This window comes from Atractosteus spatula, chromosome 9 (assembly GCF_055471065.1).
Source record: "Atractosteus spatula isolate fAtrSpa1 chromosome 9, fAtrSpa1.hap1, whole genome shotgun sequence".
Classification (NCBI taxonomy): Eukaryota; Metazoa; Chordata; class Actinopteri; order Semionotiformes; family Lepisosteidae; genus Atractosteus; species Atractosteus spatula.
This window is the reverse complement of record NC_142714.1, coordinates 28,035,188-28,060,253: the sequence shown is the minus strand read 5'-3', so window position 1 is coordinate 28,060,253 and position 25,066 is coordinate 28,035,188. Positions and strand designations below refer to the sequence as shown.

The 25,066-nt window shown below is 40.0% G+C and overlaps 1 protein-coding gene across 1 annotated transcript in view; it reads right to left on the bottom strand.

Moving 5' to 3' along the window:
• Positions 1–914: 914 nt before the first annotated feature.
• LOC148828483 (SPARC-related modular calcium-binding protein 1-like) overlaps positions 915–25,066 on the bottom strand; it is a 105,558-nt gene continuing 81,406 nt past the window's right edge. Inside the window, exons 5-9 of the mRNA XM_088926037.1 lie at positions 16,331–16,430; positions 15,068–15,118; positions 14,387–14,434; positions 2,480–2,536; positions 915–1,030 (exon numbers count right to left, since the gene is read on the bottom strand). Of these exons, the coding sequence (XP_088782163.1) occupies positions 915–1,030; positions 2,480–2,536; positions 14,387–14,434; positions 15,068–15,118; positions 16,331–16,430 (372 nt within the window). The remainder of the gene's footprint in view (positions 1,031–2,479; positions 2,537–14,386; positions 14,435–15,067; positions 15,119–16,330; positions 16,431–25,066) is intronic.

Sequence of the window (25,066 nt, the reverse complement as noted above, 5' to 3'; positions counted from 1 at the left end):
GCTACTAAAATTTCCCTTTAGTTTTTTTCTTTTCACTACCGACCAATGCACTATGAGTGTCCCTGTCGGTCATTTTGGCCAGCCAATCATGTACCGCGTGACGTATGACGTGAGTAGTTGCGTGCAGTACGGGTTTGTACTGAGCACTTTGAATGGCAGCATCTGTATGTTGGGCATAGAAAGGTGAAGCTCATATTCAGAAAACACTCATGCCCATTGAAATATTGTAGTTAGTCTATTATGCTTTGGCCAGGAATGGACATTCCAGGATGACAATGATCCAAGATATTCATCCAAATCAACAAAGAGATAGTTTATTGCTATCAATATACTGCAATTAACCAATGGCAATAACCATTGCCATTAACATCCCAAACTCCAGACCTCAGTCCAGTCAGTTGTTTGTAAATAAAACTGAAGGCGGCAGTTGGCAAACAGAAACTATCAAGTTAATCCATATCCACAAGAGGATTTACAAAATAAATTTTTATAAGTATAAATTATAATAAATATAAATATGTATCTAATATTTTTACTTAAATTATGACACATTACTTTTCTCTGTGCAATATTATTACAATTACAATAGAACATTTTTTCTATTATTCCAGCATGATATTATCCAATCTGTCAGTAAATTGGTTAACTAACTACTCAGTCTACAACACAAGCCAGAAGACACTAGACCATCCAGGAATTAATTGAATTGAGACTCCTGAAGCTGGAACTTTAAGCCTTAAAAATAGAAAATAATTCTTCTATTTTTTGTGGTGGTCAACAGTAGTGCTGAATTTGGATTATCTTCTGATTCAGTATTTCTATACATTGTTTACTGCACATAAATTTATTTTGAATACCAGAAATTATGAATACACATTTCATTCATACCTTTATATTTCGTATGTATGGATTCATCAGTTTTTGTAGCCCAACACAAAACTCTTCATACTGTTGGAAGATGCCTTACCAGGTTTTCTTGTGCTCGAGTTGTTGACCAGCTGCTTAATCCACAGAGTTGGAGCAGTGATCTCTGCTAAGAAAAATGATTTTTCAGCACCTGTATAATTTTTAACCCAAGGAGACCATTTTCAAAATACAACAGGTTATTTAGTTATTTAAATGTGCAGAAGTTTAAATTTCTGTTTTCTTCATCACAGAATTTGTAGTGTTTTTAGACAACCCATGGCAAACATCCAACTGATTTAATCAGCTTTGGGGGGTGTCCCATGACCCGAAGTAAGATGGCTTGAGTTTGAGCCACGCTCCACCATTTCTTCATTTTACTAATTTCCCTCCATTTTATTTTACTTTATTACTAATTGTACGACTTATTCCTAACATGTCAGTGATGTAGAAGGTGCAGGCTTTTCCTCTATTTTCTAATGCATGAATGCACAGGAGCTCCTCAAAGAAAGAAAAACTTCCCACCACGGGGAAAGCCCACTGCCACCCACAGGCACTGGATCTCGTACTGGTTGAGATCAGGGTCATCTGCTCACGTTTGAGCACCATTGATGGTCATCTCAACTCAATCAATGTCTCAATGTATGCATTGCATGGGTCCATAACTATCTTAACAGAAAAAGCTAATAGAAATGAGGCATGGGTGGAAGAGGTGGAAAATTGGATTTCTACAGAGCATGATGCCAGATGAACCCATGAAATTCAACTGAATTCAACAAATGAGACAGATGCAAGAAAAATCCAGCTTTTTCTACCATAATTTCTTTAAGGTGGTCATGAGGAAGTGATGGGAGTTTGACCCAGTGAGGAAAACTCTTGACCATATCCAGAATATGTTCAGAGGTTTTGCTTTTCCTGGCTAGACTATGCTGTATTCACAATAGTATTTATTCACCTCTCCAGCTTCTATGAAAAACTTTATTTTCTTATTTATTTTTATTTTTTATTTCATTTTCAAGAATCAGTGGATTAAGGTAAATGGAAGAAATAAATTAGAATATTGTAATAGTATATGAAATGATCAAGCTATGCATTACAACATTAATAAGAGTATAAATCTTCTGCTTCAAAATAGTACAGTATCATTTACTTTTAATATGGTGTAATTTGTTATTACTTTAGTATGCTTAATATTTAATTAGTATTGCCTAGGGCCTGGTTATTAGATCTCTATTTTGTTTATGTAGCGTGGGAGTGTATTCATCTTTTGCACCATCATTTTTTGTGTGTTTTTTTGTGGGTTGTCAATGTGCACTGTTCACATATCTGTTAGTTTTTTTATTATTAGTTGGGTTTAATAACCTGTTCAGAACTGTGCATGCCCAGTCAACTGTGGACAGGGCTTGGGGTGTGGTATACTTATTTCTTTTTTTTTAAATGCTATTCTATTCTCATGTTTGCAGCATCATCAAAGCTTTTATATTAACAGATTAATCAGCATCTGCAGGCATGAAACTTAAGTGAGAATCTTGTCCTATGGTATAACAAAATGAGAGGAAAAACAGGACACTCCTACCTTCGCTATCAATGACATCATGGGCCTCCATGGTAGGAATCGGTCTGAATCCATCATCTGGAAGAAGGGCAAAAAAGAAACGAATAGGAACTACCATTATTGAGGTTAATACAATCTACTCTCTAGCACTGTTGAATGGTTTGGATTTGCAAAGGACTTGGCCAAGAGCAGAGAGAGAAAGATAAATAGATAGGTAAAGAGAGGAGGGAGGCACATAGGCCTCAGAGCGCACCATAACAATCCCCCCACCCCACCTTTCTCCCCATTCCACACACTGCCTTAGCCAGTACCCCAGAGCAGCCCTGAGCTTCTCTGGTGCTTCACACCGAACAAGGAACCATTTCTATATAAGCTGCATAATCAACACAGTGATTCGTCTACTGTTGCACCTCAGCTGCAACACCATAAACAGTGAGTGTAAACTTCTCATTTCTACTTTTTCCTGCATGGTTTTGCTGAGAGTTACCAGTTTATTCAGCAGTCTGAAATACAGACCAATACTAACAGAGTTACAGAGAATATAGATCAATACTAACAGTGTAACATACTCTATTAAACTAACTCTAGATTCACTAGATTATTTACTGTATATCCCAAGGCTCTTGTTCTTGCAACAACTAGATATAGACAACTCATAAATCATTTTTATTTGTTGAAAGCACATCATACAGCTCCAAAACTATTCAAAGCATTTTAAGTACTGAGGTTCACAACCACTGACTGAAGAAGCCTGCCATGTGTAACAGGGGTTAAAGAAATAGTGCATACTACAAAGAATGTGCATAAAGTCTTGATATAAATCCACGAATAATTTCAAAGAGAAGAAGTTAAAGCTCTGGAACAGTCAGAGCTCTGGAGTCATCACACTTGATACTAGCTCCCAAGAATAAATCTGTAGTCTGCAGGCATTCTCATTGACACTGCAGGATTGTGTTATCATCAGATTATTAATGTCATGTAATGTCATTTGCCAAACCACTTTATACCATACGGTGTCGCGGGAAGCCAGGGCCTACCCGGCAAGCAACGAGCGCAAGGCAGGGTACACCCTGGATGGGGCGCCAGTCAATTGCAGGGTAAGTGCAAGCCAGTCATACATGGGGACAATTTGGAGGCCACGGTAAAGGCCGAGGGGGGAAATTTGGCCCGGACGCCGGGATAACTCCCTACTCTTATTGAGAAATGCCTGGGGATCTTTAATGACCACTGAGAGTCAGGACCTCGGTTTAACGTCTCATCTGAAAGATGGCACCCACTACAGTATAGTGTCCCCACCACTATACTGGGGCATTAGGACCCACACAGACTGCAGGAAGGGCACCCCCTGCTGGTTCAAGTAAAACCACTTCCAGCAGCAACCATAGTTTCCCAGGAGGGGACTGGAGGTGTTACTGTACACGTAACAAAATTAATACATCTAGTAATCATGATAAAACTAAAGCTTTGTTCACTGGCTCTGTATTTTACAGTATTTACAGGATGGGCTTTGATCTCTGTTATACTGCACAATCTCTTTGTAGCACATACAGGTATGAAGAATGGCCTCTTGTTGAACTGGAAACATTGACCGAAGTGACAATAGTGCTAAGAGCAGGGGCCACCACAGACGTTATGCAAAAAGCTGTAAATTTGGTTTATAAATAGTTCACTGTTTACTAGAAGCAAGTACTAACTGGGGGTAAGTGTCAATTGGCTAGAATACCGAAATTGTCAAATGGGGTTGTGTGTATAAAAAATGCCATTGATTAATTTTGTTACTGAGCAAGCAGATAGCAGATACATTATAAACTGCAGTGATCACAAGAGCAAAATGCATCTATCTAGTGGGGCACCAACTGTTCCTTTAACAATTGTTTAGGGTTTTATTAATTTATAATTATAATATTATTTATTATATAAATACAGGTTTTTGGTACTGGATCAAAAAGGCTTACTGTCCTTGAAAATTACATCTATGGAATCTTCCATATCTATAGCATAAGCATAAAGTGCTCCTTACCTGGAGAGGCAAACCTGTATGCAAAACAAAAGGTCAACTATTAATTTCTACCACAGCTATACAGTATAATGCTTCTATACTTACAGGCATGCTGGAGCTACTGTTTCAAACCGTAGAAACTACAGTAGAAACCACACTTCGTTTTAATAAAATCTGCCTTAAAATATTTATCATGTATAAGCGGCTAAAACAATTTCTCAGAAGAAATTAACTGTTAGCATCAAAACATTGGATAACAGGATTAGAAAACCAGTGCCAATTAATTGATAAAAACAGACTGCAGGAAAGTACCTACTGTATACTGCACGGTAGGGCTGCCAGGTATTAGTAATAAAATACCTACCCTAATAAAATAAAATGTGGTACTTGTTTTCATTTATTAAAGTTCAGATTGCACAACAGCCACTTAGATTTTTAATTACCTGACCCTCCCAAGAGAAACTTTAAAAGAGGATTTAAAATAACCCTCGATTTCTCTTCTGCAGCCTGTCTCTCGTAACTTCCACTATTTGTCTATGAATCCAAAGTGATATTTTTTCCACTGAATCTGGAATACCATTTTTAAAATGTTAAAATGTGGTCCAACTCTGAAATTCTCAAATTGTTAATTCCACTCACTGCTATATCTACAAAATATTACGGATGTGGTCTGCAATCAGTGTCGGGTTTTGAAGTAGACCGTATGCAATGCGATAAGAGCTGGAGAAAACAGGATGCGTGGTACAGGAAAACATACAGGGTGCACAAATGGTGCACAAAATAACAGTGGCAGTACGTGAGACGGTGAGCGGAGACAAGAACGGCATCCAAATCCGAGCAGGTCCGAAGGCAGGTCAGGGCACAGTCCAAGAGTCCATCAACAATTAATCCACCCTCTGACGCGACAAGGTTAAAATCCCCGGGAAGAGTGAAAACACGAACACATGCAAAACATCGAGGTCCTAGGATGACAGGGTGAGTTCCTCCAGGAAACGGGAGATGTCGGGGATGAGGTTTATTCCCTCAGGAGACGTATGTAGGGTATCCTGGTGCTTGCAACATCTGCACCCAAATGTTTAGCCCCGAGGACTGGAGGAGCTAGTCTTTAAATAGCCGTACACATAACAGGGTACACCTGGGGAACTTAGCAACAATCACGAGACTAATGACAGGAGTAGTAAAGCGCCCTCTAGGGGAGGAATGTCGGGTGTGACATAAAAGAGGTATAAGCCATATGCATTATTTGTCCAAATAATGGGCCATCATTGAAGTACTCCCCAACAGGTTCTGCAGGGTGCTGATGCCACTACCCATATTTGAAGTAGGCAGGTCTGGATTCTAAAATATGGCTTACACTTTGAATGGATGTCTTTACCAATAAATGCCCTGGAAGACCAAAGCTTAAAAGATTAAAAAAGGAACAGTCTGGTGTGAGTGAAAATGATTCACTCACACCAGACTGTGCCTAACTTTATGCTTGACCATAAATTAAACTTTATCTTGCTAAAAAATAATAAACACTTAAATACATAATATTTTTCTTATAAAAAAGAAGCAAATGCAGAAGATAAAATCTCTAGTTTCCACATTTCATGCTATAAATTTATTCAACATCTTCCTGCTGAAATACTGTAACTGAAGGAAAAAAATCCTTTTTTCAATTTTTATCAACCTCATTGTGAACTGAGAAGAAAATCATCAAATAAAATTGTTGTTATTTGCAGATGCTTTAAAACAAAAAGAAGTCACTGCCCATGCCTGACAGAAACAGTGTATATATTTTCATGTTACAGCTATGTGAAAGATCCCCCTTTCTGATAGTGTGGCAAGTGGTCGCACATGAACTGTAACCGTATCTTCCCCAGATAGAACCTCTCTCGGTCGATTCCGGTTGGCCAGGTGCGCTCTTTAACCAGCTTCTTATTTACTGGCGTCCTGACTTGAAAAACTACAGAGGCTGCTACCAATATAAGCTTTTTCTGATTTGTTGTACCAAACGAAAACCTTTACCTCCGAATCGTCTTTTAAATGCTCACTGTTTTACTAAACCATTTGTAAAAAGATGACTTCTGACTGCCTCAGGAACTGCTTTTATAGGGAGCTCCAGGTGCAGCTAAATCAGTGAGAATTTGAAAAATATGACTCATCTAAATGAGATAACCCAGCCCTTGGTGATTCACCCGTGCTCGCAACACCTGCTTTGCTACAAGCTAGCTTTCATATATAAAATGCCTTACCATGCATATTCTGGTACATTATTCGATATACCATTGTCCACACTGGAAGTTCTAAAATCTCTCTGTGACATTAAAGTTTCCTGTAAACTGTGCTTACACTTTGTTTTTGAAACTTTAACTTCATTTGTTATTTATTATTTTTAGAGTAAAATGGTAAGCCATTACTAGTATGGCAGATTCTTACAGCATAGGTCTTAACGGTCTCCATTTTGCCACAGTCAATAGGAAATTCTAGCAACCATTAATGAGGCTCTGAAAGACCCAAGTGTTCTTTCATAAGAATAAAAATATTATCCAAAAGCAAGACAAATGAACTTGGGTGTATACAACCAGCACATTTCTGACATCTTTCTATGAAGCCCAAATAGAAAGCAGAGTACATTGTGTACCTAGAGCATAATGAGAATACCCAGAGCCATTCCTTCACTGCAAGCACCACAAGATAACAAAGTAAGTCAGAAAAGGTTACAAGCTGGCTTAAAACAACACAAATATGTAGTAAATGAGATCCATGCATTGCCAGGCTCTGCATTTAAATTTCATCTAAAGGAATTGTGATTTAACACTTAAAATGCAAATTTTCACAATACGGAAGTCTTTACAACATCTCGATCACATTTTTAGACTTCAAGCTGTACTTCCTCTGAAAAACTGAGGGTCACTAAGGTAAATTTACCTTTTCTGATGCCTGGGAATACAGTATCTCTGAACATTATTAATCAACTATTCTTTTGTTAACCAGATACATCAGTTGAGACCACCTGGCCAGCAAGCTCACACCACTGCAGCAAAGGAAACAAGAATGTCCCAATAAAACCAAATCAAGAGAAGAACACAAGAAAAGACACAATCATACAGAAGTGACAGTCAGTGCCTCCTATTTCTTAATGCACCAGAAGAATCATAGTGGTATAATTCTGACTTTTGTCACAGCTAATGTAACCAAGGAAGTAACCAAGAGCACTGTGGACATTGGAAACACCCTTTTAACAAGATTAGAGAATTTACAATAGTGCACAGATATTTCTCATTAAAGGTTCTGTAAATTACAATTAGCTTGTATTAGTGGAAATGAGGAATCTGACAATAAAAGGCCTAGTGGCAAATGAAATATGATATCAAATATGGCACCATGTTTTCATACATGAAGACTTAAATGTTTGGGTTTATCCTTTGTAGTTGTTTCTAGAAAGAATGATGAACTGGAATGTGACAACTCAATACTGGCATGTAATACAGAGACCTTGTGTCTCCATGCAGTCCAATTGAGATGCTTCACTGATGCGCAGTGAAATCCTGGAATAGAGTCTGAGCAGACTACCTCAGCGGTAGCATCCAGCCCAGGAATCTCTTCCCTGGTGAAACAACCCATCATCAGATAATGGGTAGCCTTGGCTACAGGGTGGAATACTGTGTCTAGCTCCCAGGAAAAAAAAGGAGGAGGCTCAAGTACAGATCCAGCCATTCAAAATGTGCGAGGTACACTCTGTTAAAACGTGGTGGGTGTGGCGTATCCAGAATCACCGCCAGGTGGAACTAATAAAGCTTAACCTCATACTATAGTAAGATCACCACATGCTGTTACTGTAAATAAAATAAAGTTGTACTGATTTTGAGTCATGTAACTAAGCAGTTAAAATATTTTGGAAACATATTTTGGACATTTGTTTTTTTTTTTTTAAAGCTTGTACTGTTCTTAAAGTGGTAATGGAAAACATACTGAACAGTATGTTGAAACCATAAAATGACAGTGAAGACATGTTACACCTTTAAGTAAGCCAGTGACTATTGTTTACTATGTTGAGACAAGGTTGTTTAACTCTGCAGAAATTATTCTGTAATAATTATAGAGCGGACACATTGTGTATCGCCTCATACACATGTTAAAATGTTCCAATGTTGATGCAATAAGGAATATATTATTAATAGTGAATGATTTTGGACAGGCTGTAAGCTCAAAGTATTACCGTGGTCCACTTTTTAAGTCTTTTTAAACATCTGCATCAGTTTAACTCATTCACCCGTGATTTTGCCTGCCCTTTTCAGCTACAGCTTAAGCTGCTAAGTGGCGCATTGGTGCAATGGGTTAGGCATGTGCTTTGTGTGCTGGAGGTCAGGGGTTCAAAGCCAGCTGTTGTCATGAGGTTTTCTTTTAACAAATAAACATTTCTTTAAAAAACTAAAATAGCAAATATTATGGACACTATATTGACATTTTTTATATTTCTAAATATCACAACATATTCGAAGCCAAGTGATTTATTCATAACAACGAATAATTTCAAACTGCTACTGTACTGCCACTACGGTATAGCTTGTGGGATGTATATTTATTTGTCCTGCATCAAAGTTTAACTCGTTCAGAGAGCCCTACATTACACACTCTAAGCATTTCATTTTGTTTATTGCTACGATATCAACAGCAATGAAGTTAAAGGAACATGTCAAAATGTTTCCAAAATAACCACAAGTGAACAAGTTGAGGGATTTGATAATAGCGAAATCAAAACAATGACCCCATGTTGCTAATCATGCATACCCAACTGAAAGGACACTTAAATCGACACATGATGATTTTGTATTTAAGCATTTCTTAATGGAAATCTTTAAGTTAAACAAGGGATTTTTTTTTTACAATTGCAGTAATTGGAGAACAGCCTATCAACACAATGCGCAAACGATTTTTTTTTATTTTAAAAAATGAAATTAAAAATAAGATACAATGACGTGTCCTTGCCCAACTCAAACATTGCGTGACTTTAAAAGCTGTAAAAAATGGTTTAGTTAAAAACCACTTTTTAATTAAACATTCGAAATACTTGGATTTCATAAAAGTTGTACTGATTTAATACCTCTCGATAGTAAAATTAATATGGAGTCATGTAACTAAGCAGCGAAAATATCACAATGGGACATTTTGAAAACATCAGACGTTTGTTTTTTAAATATATATTATTGTGCTGCACCCAGGCGGTTCAAGGTCTGATAACAGAATTACTTTCTTACATAGCTTAATATATAAAAATAGCCCACTATTATAGCTTGTTGTTGGCTACAGTGTGAGTATATCTGGATGAATTATTGTAAGTGATGGTTTCGTGATTTAGGATTTCTTCACGCAATTCTTTAAGTTAAAGGAGGGAAAAAAGAGGGCTGTAGTGTCACTGCGCTGACCATGGACGAGCTGTAAACTGAAGAGTTAGAGAAGACACGTTGAATCTTGTCTTTTCAGCTTGGAATTTAACCATTACAGCGATCCTTTTGGCTATATTTTTTACATAGCTGGATGAGTAAAACTAGATTGGATTAATAACTGAAGTAAGAAAAGATATTTCACACATACTTTGAAACCATATGGCTTTGGAACAGCGGGCAGCGAGACCTAGCTGGGAGGGGGGGGCGTATTCGCTACAATACCCAGAGGCATACAATTCAAATTTCGGAATTATAAAAAATAAACCTTTGTTGAGTTTGCACGAGAGACAAAAAGTACCTTTTGAGAAGTCGTGTACTGCTTGCAAACTAGCAGATTTTGACAAACAGCTAATTCTGCTTGAAGAATTTAAAAATCTGTCTGTACTGTAGCTTTATTTGATTGAGTAGAAAGTCACCTTGTTCTTACAAGCGGGTCTGTTAAGCAGAGTTTGTATTAACACATCACACCCTTTGAATGAGTTTTAATTAACTTTGTCAGTGAAAAAAATGACCGCTTGCACTTTTCTTTCCCCACTGATAAGAGGTTACAATGTGGGAAACAGGTTTTTTATTTTACTGGGAGTGCGAACATTGAGTGAGCACTGGGGTGTACAGTGAGACAGTGAGATTACAGAGATGGATAGTTTTAGTAAATATGTTGACAAATATCTGAATTTTTGCAAGATAAAATTGTATCCAGCTGTGAATCAGCTACATGACCTTGCTCCTGTGAAATTGTGGGAAAGAGGTTTAGTGGGCAGTGTAGTGATCATAGAGTGTTTTAATATACAGTATAACAGTATAACACTGTACAGTATAACAGTATAAAACAAGTATGTTTTTTTATGTTTATAATCGCTATTCTTGCAAGTACATTTTGTATTCAGTTTGCTTCTATGTGTTAGCTGGTGTGGCAGCTGGTGGGCAAACGTTCGAGGTGAAAATTCATCCACAAGGAGTGTACCTTTAAAGCAGAGAAGACCACACCAAACTTTTTCAGCTTTATATGTTGCTCAAGCCATTTCTCTTTGACACTTTTTTAAGTCATAGAGGTGGGAAGATGCCTCCCCCCTCTCCCTTCCCTCTGCCTGCCTCACCTGTTCCCATTTTAACCATTCTGTGTCCAAATTGCAGTGGGCGAGAGAGTAGGGAGAGAGAGAAAAAGTGTTTTTTTGATAGTCAGATTTAACGTATGTTCTAAAACAGTCTTGCAAATTAATGTTTTTACAAGATGTGGAAATGCAACAATTTACCACAGTGCAAATTTTGTTTAAATAAAAGCTGTGAAATTTTTCACAAATCGCAATCTTTAGACCTGTAGGTTGCATTTGTTCACTGAGTTATTGACATCTGAAACATCGTGTCTCATAAATAGGTATTTTAATAAGCGAAGCTTATGAAAACTGAAGAAAGAAATGACTGAAAAAGATACAAGAAGTTTAAAATTATTATTATTAAATTAATACTGTTAATAATGACCAGACACATTATTATAGTTTCAGTAGTATTTTTAATACTGCTTTGTTATTCTCGATTCTAATTACAATATATACAATATCGTTTTAAGGCTTGAAGTGTCTGTTATATTGCCCCACCGAATAAAGAGTTTTGAATTAAACCGATTGAACAGTTGACAGTATTCACATTTGCCAATTCATGTTTTTATTTCATTATTAATATAAATTAACATTGAATATGTTATAATATATATACAAAAAAAACAGTGTACATCCAGCCTCCAGCAGGAAGAGTCAGATGCCTAAGCCATTATACCAATGCGCCACTTGACAACTTAAGCTATAACTGAACAGGACAAGTTTCCAAGTTTCCAAGTAATCGCGGGTAAATGAGTCAAATTGATGCAGATGTTTAGAAAGAAAGTGTACTACTGTGATAATTTGAGCTATATGAACATAATTATATCGTTATTAATTTCTTTAAATACGCAATTCCATATTATATTCCCTATTAATCACATTCTTATACAGTGGTGTGAAAAAGTGTTTGCCCCCTTCCTGATTTCTTATTTTTTTGCATGTTTGTCACACTGAAATGTTTCAGATCATCAAACAAATTGAAATATTAGACAAAGATAACACAAGTAAACATAAAATGCAGTTTTTAAATGAAGGTTTTTATTATTAAGGGAAACAAAAATCCAAACCTACATGGCCCTGTGTGAAAAACTGATTGCCCCCCTGTTAAAACATAAATCAACTGTGGTTTATCATATCTTTGGAAAGCTGAGTTCAATTTCTCTAGCCACACCCAGGCCTGATTACTGCCACACCTGTTCTCAATCAAGAAATCACTTAAATAGGACCTGCCTGACAAAGTGAAGTAGACCAAAAGATCCTCAAAAGCTAGACATCATGCTGCGATCCAAAGAAATTCAGGAACAAATGAGAAACAGAGTAATTGAGATTTATCAGTCTGGAAAAGGTTATAAAGCCATTTCTAAAGCTTTGGGTCTCCAGCGAACCACAGTGAGAGCCATTATCCACAAATGGTGAAAACATGGAACAGTGGTGAACCTTCCCAGGAGTGGCCGGCCGACCAAAATTACCCCAAGAGCGCAGCGCTGACTCATCCAAGAGGTCAGAAAAAACCCCACAAAGAACTGCAGGCTTCACTTGCCTCAGTTAAGGTCAGTGTTCATGACTCCACCATAAGAAAGAGACTGGGCAAAAATGGCCTGCATGGCAGAATTCCAAGACAAAAACCACTACTGAGCAAAAAGAACATAAAGGCTCGTCTCAGTTTTGCCAGAAAACATCTTGATGATCCCCAAGACTTTTGGGAAAATACTCTGTGGACTGATGAGACAAAAGTTGAACTTTTTGGAAGGTGTGTGTCCCATTACATCTGGCATAAAAGTAACACAGCATTTCAGAAAAGGAACATCATACCAACAGTAAAATATGGTGGTGGTAGTGTGATGGTCTGGGGCTGTTTTGCTGCTTCAGGACCTGGAAGACTTGCTGTGGTAAATGGAACCATGAATTCTGCTGTCTACCAAAAAATCCTGAAGGAGAATGTCCGGCCATCTGTTCGTGACCTCAAGCTGAAGCGCACTTGGGTTCTGCAGCAGGACAATGATCCAAAACACGCCAGCAAGTCCACTTCTGAATGGCTTACGAAAAACAAAATGAAGACTTTGGAGTGGCCTAGTCAAAGTCCTGACCTGAATCTGATTGAGATGTTGTGGCATGACCTTAAAAAAGCGGTTAAGGCTCGAAAACCCTCCAATGTGGCTGAATTACAACAATTCTGCAAGATGAGTGGGCCAAAATTCCTCCACAGTGCTGTAAAAGACTCATTGCCAGTTATCGCAAATGGTTAATTGCAGTTGTTGCTGCTAAGGGTGGCCCAACCAGTTATTAGGTTTAGGGGGAAATCACTTTTTCACACAGGGCCATGTAGGTTTGGATTTTTTTTTCCCTTAATAATAAAAACCTTCATTTAAAAACTGCATTTTGTGTTTACTTGTGTTATATTTGTCTAATATTTCAATTTGTTTGATGATCTGAAACATTTCAGTGTGACAAACATGCAAAAAAATAAGAAATCAGGAAGGGGGCAAACACTTTTTCACACCACTGTAAGTATGTGTTTCTTTTACTGCGATAACGAGTGCAAGTATTCATAGAAAAGGTTCAAAGATTATAACTTTTGTATATATGTTTATGAACTTCATATAGTCAGAAGGTGCACGTAAAAACTTGTCCAAAATAACCACAGTATGTAACTGAATGAAAGACTTTGATGCTTAAAATGTTAAGGAATAAAGTGGAATACTAGTGTGTATTTTTCATTTGAAAAGAAGCAATTGTTTCACGAACAACCAAGACACCACAAGTGCTCCTGATGGTCATTTTGGCCAGCCAATCACATAGATAATTTCACGCGGTACGGGGTTGTACCGTGCATTTTGAATGGTTGCATTTGTATCTTGGTCTTGAAACAGAATCCAGTTGCCAAGCACTGAGGGAGAACAGGAATTCAACTTCAGAGAGGAATCCTGGCATTGAGAACCAAAGACATTGATGCAGGTGGGCTTCAGAATCCTGGGTGAGATGACCACCCGGAGAGGCTGCTGAGGCGTCTGCCCGGGGAATCGAAGATCAAGAGCCAACAGTATGGAGCAAAAAATAAAACGGAATCAAGAAAAAACTTCAGATGTGAAAACTAAAAGGGGGTGAAGAGGACAATGATGAAGCACTGATGAAGCAGGGAAAGGAATAATTGGTAATTAAATTTAAAACACCTGAAGGGTTAAGAAACTTTTAGGTTGCATTAGCTATGCATCACCATCAAACATATCTTAACTTAAATGACACATACATGAGACACACATCAGCTAAAGATAATTCTGCAGAGCTCTCAATCAAATCTGCACCAATAGAAGTGGAGAAGACTGTAGACTGGACTGTATGAACTGAAGTGAGTAATGCCTAAATCCCAAAAGTTTTCAAAGAAAAGAGGACCACAACTCACCTTTTCTCCCAGAACTAGGTTGCCCCAATGGCTTATCTGTTACTGACCCTTTAAAAAGAAAGCACAGCTTTTGCACAAAACTTTCAAATTTAACTTCAAGGGTAAGTTTGTGAAATCTAGGTGATAGCAAAACAAAGTTGTCAAATTTTTGTTCTTACAATATCAACAACATATTTATTATATCACTAGGAAGTGAGTTTTAATACTATAAAACCACTTCTCAGCACGTCACAATGTGCTCCAGGTCAAATTGCTCTGGACCTCCAGAATGACTGTACAAAGCACACCTGGTGAAATCGCAAAATAACACTGTTTCCAAAATTCTGCCTCACCAAAAATCAGTGCCTTGGTGTTTGGATTTTTCATCATTTATGAAGTATTTGCAACAATGCTCAATACAAATGTACATTCTCATTATGTTAAAATGGATCATTCAAGATTATTTTATAATTTGTTAAGAATTTTATTGAGTTTCACCAGACAACAAATTTTTCAATAATTCTCAGTGAATTCACTCTTCTTGGAGGAAAGCATCCTGAGTAAGGAGTTACCTGATATACCTATATATGTGCACATTTTCTATTTCATTTTTTCGTTAATGCTTTCTTTAATATGTGTCAAATGGACAAGAAATGTTATTTCAACTAGTTATTCTTATAAAAAGGAAACTTTTTATAATACCTGACAATCCACTTGTCCCAGCATGAGTTCCCATAAATTCTCGGATGTTTCCTGCAAATGTATGTTAAAGGATTCTTTTCTCAATTAGGTATTGATTGTCCTTTATAGCAATTGATTTAACAGTGTTAATGAGAGAGTTAATAAGAAATGGCCATCCTTGTTAAGATGAAAGGTCAGGGAATGTTAGTTAAAACTTTCAGTAGTACAGTAAATGACCTGGGACTGAGGGTTGGAGTCCTGGACACTCTTGTATTTAGATATAGCATAATATAAATTGTATGAAGAATCTGTCACCAATTATGAAGAACAAAAGTGAAAATATATCTTTGCATGAAACAAAAATGAAAAATATTAGACCTTATGCAGGACAGAAGGGTAACTTAAAGAAAGGATTTAACTAGAAACAATATGTATATTCTTAAAAACTTAATGCAACAGAATCTAATATACCTTTAAATATTATGTTGTTCAGCATATACTGTCATCATAAAATCTCACAATGATCCTGTTTGTATATATACTAAACATCAATGCACTCATGTTTGAATAGGCCTACTACCTACTAAATGTTATATAACAGATTTGATTGATAAGTGCCTACATATCAAGAACTCAGTTATTTGCATCAGTGTGCAATAAAAACTTTGGTTTTATGAGTGACTATTATAGTAAATGTAACACTGAGTTGAGTCCCCCCAACAAATAACACTTTTTAGGGACTTAATAAATCAAAATCTATAAATGTGTTAATATATTTTATATAATATATTAGAAAACACAGAAAAAATAAATGTGTTAGAAGAACAAAAATGTGCATTACCAATAAAATGTTTTTCATATTTTTTTTCACAAATATAATATTGCTCAACTTATGGTGCATTAAAGATTAAAGCTCAAAATGGTAACAATTATAAACCTTTAGTCCTTTGAGTTGTACTGTAACATAAAAATTGTTAATTTCTAATGAAATCTAAAAGCATTCTAACATAAGCCCAGAAGAACACCAGTTGTTTGAATCCAGAAATATGGTTAAGTAAGAATAAAGGTTCAGTGAGCATTTTTGTGGAACGCTAACAAAGCACTACTAGGTCTAGTCTCACAAATACATTTCTTTAGATATTCCCTGAAACTGAAATTATTGGGAAATTCATAATTCATTAAGAACACTTTCTTAATGAATTATGAATTTCCCAATAATAATAATAGCTGAATTCTCTAGGATGGAAATTACAATCAGTGGAGCTACGCTAGGAAACACAATACCTGAGCACACCGGTGTCCGGTTCTGCACAGAGGAACCACCTACTGGTTTCCCGTCCGGTGTCATACACCAGCAATACCCAGTCAGAGTGTGACACTGAACCTGAAATTGAAGGATATGAACTAGGTGTTAGCCATTAAGACAGTCATTTGCAGTGTGCCCACAGAGATATCCACAATCACCACTCTGTTACAGTATCAGATGAGAATCTTGGAACAATGTTCATATATAGTATACAGATGCAGCCATTCAAAACAGGTGGGGTATTTCGCGGTATACCCCGGTGGGAATGTCGCATCAAAACGCAGTTTCACACAGTATCACGCGGTGTATCGCGTCATTTGATGTCATACCGGAAAGTATCCGGATTCACCTTGTAAAACCGCCAGGAGGAGCCAATAAAGCTTAACCTCTCATGTACAGCATTTGAGCTTTTAAATTTAAACTGTGTATTACAGCATGTTAATCATCAGTCATTAAAAAGTTGGTATATTTTATGAAAGCAAGATTGCTCGGTTGGGCAAAAGTACACAACCTACCTTTATCATAAATATTTTAATTATGCAGAAATATTTTATGCATCAAAGGCTTTACCGAAGATATTACTCATATTATTAATAATGAATGACCTTGGACAAGCTGTAAACTCAAAGTAGTACGCTGGTCCACATTATTTGTAACTGTCATTTTAAATGAAAAGACTTTATTTTTTCATCGACAAAAACTAACACCACAGCATTTCATTGATCTAACTAACAAGGACGGGACATTAGCTAGCCAATAGGATATAGGAATAAATTACTTTTTTTGTTTATTTCTTTAGCACATTTATTTGAACATTTCCATCGATTGTACAAGCACTGAAAAACTGTCCAATCCCTAGTTCGTCGGGCATTTTCTTTTAGTATAACAGACATAAAAACTCCCTTGCTTTTAACAGAGCGTTTCATAATTTCTTACAACGAAAATTATTTAAACTGCGACACTTATCATTCAACCAGACCTCAAAATATCACAAGGATCCTCAAGAGCACAACAAAGACTGTTTTAAAAGATACTTGTACCAGATACATGAGAATCCAAGCTTTTTTATCTATGCTTTCTTATCTATGCTAAGAAGTACTCTTTAAAATTTATCACACAGTAACAAGTGAAATTTCAGGGGCGTCCGTATACCAGAGATTATGGTACCGCTTCAGAAGGGTGTCTGCCAGTCAGATTCCAGGACCGGAATTATCTGTTTTATAATCGAGAATATGTAAGCACGTATCTAAATAAATTAATAATGATATTAATTTAAGGATCTAAATTTCTAAATCTATATATCTATATAGCTGGTAGTATTACTGTATTTCACTTTCTTTGTAAACACGTTTTCCTAACACCCGAATCGCAGGTAGATTTTGTTTTTTGGTCTGTTATGGTCTGTAGCTCAAATCCTGCTTAACTAAAAATTAGACACGAGAAGAGTATTATTGGACAATGTTGTGAGGCTCTGGCGGAATTTCTCTGTAAACTGAAGAGTTATAGAGAAGACAGGTTGTGTATCGCTTCTTTTGACACTTGTAAAAAAAAACATTCCAATGTTAATGCGACACAGAAGATAATGTGGTGTATTGGTCGTTAGTGAAAAGATTTAATCATTTAATCTCTTTACTGTGCACATTTTAATCCGCTTAGTATTGAATATTTATATGGAATTTTACCACTAAAGGGAAGTTTTAGTAGCTAAGCATAAAACGCAGAGGAGCATAACGAAGGTCATAAAGGTCATAAACTATATTAATTTAGGAACATAAACTGTATGTTGCTGTTATTGGTATTTTAAAGAAAAAATACACACCAATACTCAATTTCTCCTACAGTATATTGACATTTTTTATATTTCAAAATAATGTTCGTACTGTATGTACAGTACACAGCGGTACCGCAGGTTGAACTGTAGGGCGCAAATCCACCCGAGCCCAAAACCCCACATATTAATGTGCATTCGCCTGGCGCTGCGCGGTTTTCATCACTCTCTGTGGGAGTGCTGGCTGTGCCGAATTAAACCGGTTTCACAGGTATTTTCAAAGTAGAAGGGGGCAAAACACCCCCCCACCCCCAAAACCCCTTTTTTTTTGCTAACAGTAGTAGTACTTCAGTACAGTACAATAAGTACAGTAAGTACTTACTGTACAGTACTTAATTACGATAGTACTTCTCGCATTAAGAAAGCTAGGTGTTAGCATAAACAGTAATCAATAATATTACATTTAGCACTGTAATAAATTGTGCTAATAATAAATTCTATTCTAATCTGAGAATGTAGGGGGGAGGAAGAATGCCAGTGGTCTTTTCACTGATAAACTTGTGTCAAGCTGTCAACAAAAACCAGCTGTCAAAAAAACGTTGTTTTTTTTAAAAAGTCAATTGTGTGTCCATAATATTGCTATTCTGATATTGCTAATTGCTATTGCTACTGAGTATCTGTGTACAGTACATTGTTTGTGAACCAACCGGTTTCACAGGTATTTTCAACCCCCAACCACTGTTGTTTCATCGGTTGTTACCCTGTAAAGCGCTTTGAGGAGCCACCTTTAAAGGCGTATATAAAATAAGGTTTATTATTATTATTAATATTGATCATATTTTTCCTCCCAGAACTAGTAAATTGTTGTTGTTATTCTTGTTATTATCCTGTAAAGCACTTTGAGAAGCATACTGTCCAGCTTGTCAGATGCATTCTCTTGTAAATTAAGAAGTAGAGCTTTGGGCTTATTAGTGCTCCACTTACAGCAACCCAATGTAAATACATTTTGTCTCCAAATCCACCACCACTTGTATGAATCATAGCCCTGCCAAAAGATGCAAATTCCGCTGCAATATGGCATCTCCATGTTCAAGTAAACACTGCTCTGTGTGCAAATGCAAATGCATTTAAAAAATGTTTTTTTTAAAAAGCCACCTTTAAAGGCACTATATAAAATAAAGTTTATTATTATTATTAATATTGATGATATTCTTCCTCCCAGGACTTGTAAAATTGTTGTTGTTATTGTTGTTATCCTATAAAGCGCATTGAGAAGCATACTGTCCAGCATATTGTATTTCACTACACTTTGACAGATCGTCTTCTAATCACTTGTTGTTAGAATATCCCCCAAGAGGACATTCCCCCCAAGAGGATATAGAGGATCTCTCTCTCTCTCTCCTGGGTGCGGGAGTGCTGTTGGCGGGTGGTGACGGAGAAGACATAAAGCGCAGTTTTTAACTCCACAGGTTTGAGTCTCTGTGTTCGTCCTCAACGAACCCAAATTCATTACATTAGTGTCAGAAGCGGGAGGATGGACAGTGAACAGCCGATGATGTCGGACTCAGAGAAGCGCCGGTTCTCCCAGCAGCCAAGTGACCCCCTAAAATGCCTTTTGGGGGCTAGCAGCAGCCGCCAGGGGCCGGGACGACCCCTCAGCACCGCCAGTGGCCACAGCCCTTATCAGGGCTACCCCACGGTGACCTACTCAGCGGAAGGGGGGCCCTTTCCCAGGTCGTCTCAGGCCGTGTGGCAGGAAGGAGACGCCAGACCAGCGGGGTCCAGCCCGCCACCCCTGCTGCACCCTGCGCCGGTGAGACTGAGCCGTTATAATGGGGAGATCCCATGGCAAATGTTTGAGGCCTAGTTCCAGATGGCGGCCTGGGCAAACGGCTGGTCTCAGGTGGAGATGGTGGGCCACCTCGCCGCCGTCCTGGAGGGGAAGGCCTCCCAGGCATTGCTGGATGAACCCGGGGACCAGAGGTACAACTACGCGGCGTTGGCGTCGGCCCTCTGGAGGCGTTTTGGCAGGAGAGGGGAGGTGCCGGGAATGCTGCAGGCAAGGTTGGCCCAACGCTGCTGCCTAGCAGGAGAGCCACTGGGTCCAGTCGCCGCAGACGTGGCCTACTTAGCCTGCCAGGGTTACCCTACTCTCCCGGAGGAGGCCCACTGGGAGATAGCGCTCAAGGCGTTCCTCTGGGCCCTGGTGCCGACTGAGGTGCAGCGCCACGTGATGCAGGCCGCGCCGGTCCTCTTGGAGCAGGCCCTGGCTCTGGCTGAGCAGGCTGATGCCGTATTCGAGGAGACCGGTGGGCACCAACGGAGGGACGCAAGGGGAATCAGATGGGGAGGAGGAGACGGCCAGCGCGGCGATACTGGGGGAGCGACAACGGCTGGTCATCTGCCACCGCTGTGGGGAGAGGGGGCACATCGCCCAGGAGTGCCAGGCGCTGGATCCGCAGGGACTCCGGAGGCCATTGGGAAACGGGAGCGGGGTGGCCTAAAGGGGGGAAGGCCGCCCTTGAGCGAAGCTACCCCCGCTCCGGAAAGCCAGAAAGAGTGCTTCACCCCGCCTGCTGTGGGAAGGGTTGGCCACAGCCGGGGCTTATTCCTTCCCTGCCTCACCGAGGGCAGACCCTGCCAGGCCCTCGTCGACACCGGTTTGACCATCACCCTGCTGCGGCCTGGTGTCCTGCTGGGCACCGAGGCAGCCGGACCCCCAGGGCGCCATGCACTTTGGGGCTGCGAGGGTGAAAGACCCCTTCTACCTTGCCCCAGTTGGACTGGTTGCAGCAAGTGGGTGATGAGAGGTGAGGAGATGATTCACCTGGGCGTGAGAGACGGGGTGCTGCGCCAGGGGTGGCGGGTGCCCTCCAGCGGCGAGGGCACCCGCCACAGAGCGCCTTACAGACTTCGGGTAGGGGCAAGCTTATCTCACCGTCCTGAGAGTCAGCTCTGGCACGCTCGCCCCGACACCCGTGGCTCCGACAGGCCCAGGCGACGCCTGCCGCTGCCACCTCCGCTTCCCGCTCCGGTTAACCCACACACCCCAGACACCTCCCGCACCGCCCACAGCGAGACTGATTCATTCCCCCTGCCCCACCAACTCTCGCCGGACCAAGTCAAGGCAACTACCCACTTGCTGCAACCAGTCCAACCCCAGGATACAGTCCTCGCGGACTGGGGCAATGTAGAAGGGGTGTTTCACCCTCGCAGCCCCAAAGTGCATGGTGAGCACCCTGGGGGTCCGGCTACCTTGGTGCCCGGCAGGACACCAGGCCGCAGCATTGTGATGGTCAAACCGGTGTCGACGAGGGCCTGGCAGGGTCTGCCCTCGGTGAGGCACGGAAGGAATAAGCCCCGGCTGTGGCCAACCCTTCCCGCAGCAGGCAGGGTGAAGCACTCTTTCTGGCTTTCCGGAGCGGGGGTAGCTTCGCTCAATGTTGGCCTTCCCCCCTTTAGGCCGCCCCGCTCCCGTTTCCCAATGGCCTCCGGAGTCCCCGGGATCCAGCGCCTGGCACTCCCGGGCGATGTGCCCCCTCTCCCCACAGCGGTGGATGATGACCAGCTGTCGTCGCACCCCCAGCATCAGGGCCCAGAGGAACGCCTGTAGTACTATCTCCCGGTGGGCCTCCTCCGGGAGAGTAGGGTAACCCTGGCAGGCTAAGTAGGCCACGTCTTCGGCGACTGGACCCAGTGGCTCTCCTGCTAGGCAGCAGCGTTGGGCCAACCTTGCCCGCAGCAGTCCCGGCGGTTCCCTTGTCCTGCCAAAACGCCTCCGGAGGGCCGACGCCAACACTGCGTAGTTGTACCGCTGGTCCCCGGGTACATCCAGCAATGCCTGGCAGGCCTTCCCCTCCAGGACGGTGGCGAGGTGGCCCACCATCTCCACCTGAGACCAGCTGTTTGCCCAGGCCGCCATCTGGAACTGGGCCTCAAACATTTGCCATGGGATCTCCCCATTATAACGGCTCGGTCTCACCGGCGCAGGGTGCAGCAGGGGTGGCGGGCTGGACCCCGCTGGTCTGGCGTCTCCTTCCTGCCACACGGCCTGAGGCGACCTGGGAAAGGGCCCCCCTTCCGCTGAGTAGGTCACCGTGGGGCAGCCCTGATAAGGGCTGTGGCCACTGGCGGTGCTGAGGGGTCGTCCCGGCCCCTGGCGGCTGCTGCTAGCCCCCAAAAGGCATTTTAGGGGGTCACTTGGCTGCTGGGAGAACCGGCGCTTCTCTGAGTCCGACATCATCGGCTGTTCACTGTCCATCCTCCCGCTTCTGACACTAATGTAATGAATTTGGGTTCGTTGAGGACGAACACAGAGACTCAAACCTGTGGAGTTAAAAACTGCGCTTTATTTCTTCTCCATCACCACCCGCCAGCAGCACTCCCGCGCCCAGATGAGAGGAAGACACAAGACAAACCCGCCAAGAGCGCGGGCCCGAGAGAGAGAGAGACCGACACCAAGGGGTGCAGAACCAGGGAACTATTTACATAGAAAATAGGCGATCTCCCCAGACTGTACGCCCGTTTCACTGTTACCTGGATACCTCTTAGGGGATATCCTCTATATCCTCTTGGGGGGAATATCCTCTTGGGGGATATTCTAACAACAAGTGATTATAAGACGATCTGTCAAAGTGCAATGAAATACAATATGCTGGACAGTATGCTTCTCAAAGCACTTTACAGGATAACAACAATAACAACAACAATTTTACAAGTCCTGGGAGGAAGAATATCATCAATATTAATAATAATAAACTTTATTTTATATAGTGCCTTTAAAGGTGGCTTTTTAAAAAAAAAACGTTTTTTAAATGCATTTGCATTTGCACACAGAGCAGTGTTTACTTGAACATGGAGATGCCATACTGAAAAATTCCTGCACACAACCATTGCAGCGGAATTTGCATCATTTGGCAGGGCTATGATTCATACAAGTGGTGGTGGATTTGGAGACAAAATGTATTTACATTGGGTTGCTGTAAGTGGAGCACTAATAAGCCCAAAGCTCTACTTCTTAATTTACAAGAGAATGCATCTGACAAGCTGGACAGTATGCTTCTCAAAGTGCTTTACAGGATAACAACAACAATAACAACAACAATTTACAAGTTCTGGGAGGAAAAATATGATCAATATTAATAATAATAATAATAAACCTTATTTTATATACGCCTTTAAAGGTGGCTCTTCAAAGCGCTTTACAGGGTAACAACCGATGAAACAACAGTGGTTGGGGGTTGAAATACCTGTGAAACCGGTTTGTTCACAATGTACTGTAGACACAGAGTGTTACACCAACGCATTAGCATGTTAAAGCGATTCCACTGAGGAGCCGGGCGCGATAATTGTATGGTTCCTTGATATCTGATCTGCAAGGCCATTTGGCTGCAGCAAATGTGAATTCTGTCTGAAAAAATAAAAGTATTTTAATCAAGATTCTCTTATAAAATTAACGTGAAACAAAACAAAAACTAAAAATAAGATACAATCTACAGACATTCACAACATAAACATATCTTAAAACATTTACATATATTGTTAAATTATTACTTTAAATATATACTTTAGGTTATGAAACAGCCAGTTAATAAAATCGTTGCAATTTTGTTCTTGTTTGGAGGTGGGGATATTCTGACAACAATTGATTTAAAGACAATCTGTCAAAGTGCAATGAAATACAATAATTACGCTGGGTAAGCGTTCCGAGGTCAAATTCTTCCGCGACAGGGGTACCTTTAAAGCGCAGACGACGGCACCGAAAAATTTTGGCGCACCCTCTCTTTAAAGCCCTGGCCAAATACGAAGACAGTACGTACAGTTATAATTCAAACTGAATTAAAAACTACTCCTAATTGGCATTTTAGTTATGGAGGCGGAAAGACGCCCCCCCATCTCTGGGTGCCTGAGTTGTCGCCATCTTTAAACATTCCGTGTCCAAGTCGCAGTAGGTAGAGACACGTTCGAAAAAAAGTTCATCCCAGCTACAATACATTATTTGTAATATTTTTGTGGTAAGAGGGAGCAAAACATCAGTATTTACTACTAGTAATTAGTGTACAATCTATAGTTGAAATCTGAGCCTAAATAAAAAGAAAAGGCATTTTCAGAGAGCAATTACGCTGTGTTTATGTAGAATAAGTGATTAGGTTTATGAGCAATCTAATTACTTATTCATTTAAAACGCTATATAAAATAAAGTTTATTATTAATTTGCTGGACAGAGTGGTGAACAGTATTATGCAGAAGACAAAGATAACGATTTACGTTAAAAGACATTTAATTAAACACGGGTTTGCGATTTAAATGGAAATGGGGGTGACGGGAACTCTTAATCTAAATAAAAATAAAATAAATAAAACAGGTTTTGATAGTTAATAACCACTTTTTATGCATGAAACACGGGTGATTTTTCTTCCTCCTATTCAGCTTAGAAATCTGTGTACGCTGTAAGGTTTTTACTTCTTAATTAAACTTTTAAAATATGCCTTTCGAATAGAAACAACATATGTTTTTAACTTCCTGGTGTGTAGAGCAGATCAGCACGTCTTTTTTCCCCAATCAGAGGAGTGTCAGATGGTGTCAGCCAATCACCATTCTGAAGCCCTATCGTAATCTCTGGTATAGGGAAACCCCAGAATTCTGTCCCATAGTTTAAATAGATAATGATAGATACTTTATTGATCCCGTGAGGGAAATAAAGTAAATCATTTTCATTTTAGGAAATTATGAAACGCTCGGTTAAAAGCAAGGGAGATTGTCCCTTATAGTGGACATAAAAACAAGAGTTTGCTGCGGCGTTATTGGAAACCCAATTTTAACACAAATCGCTGGCATTATATCCTAGAAGACACAGACCGGCACCAGACCGGGAGAATGCCCGGAGCATAAAAGAATTTCAGACGAACTAGGGATTGGACAGTTTCCAAGTGCTTGTACAATCGAT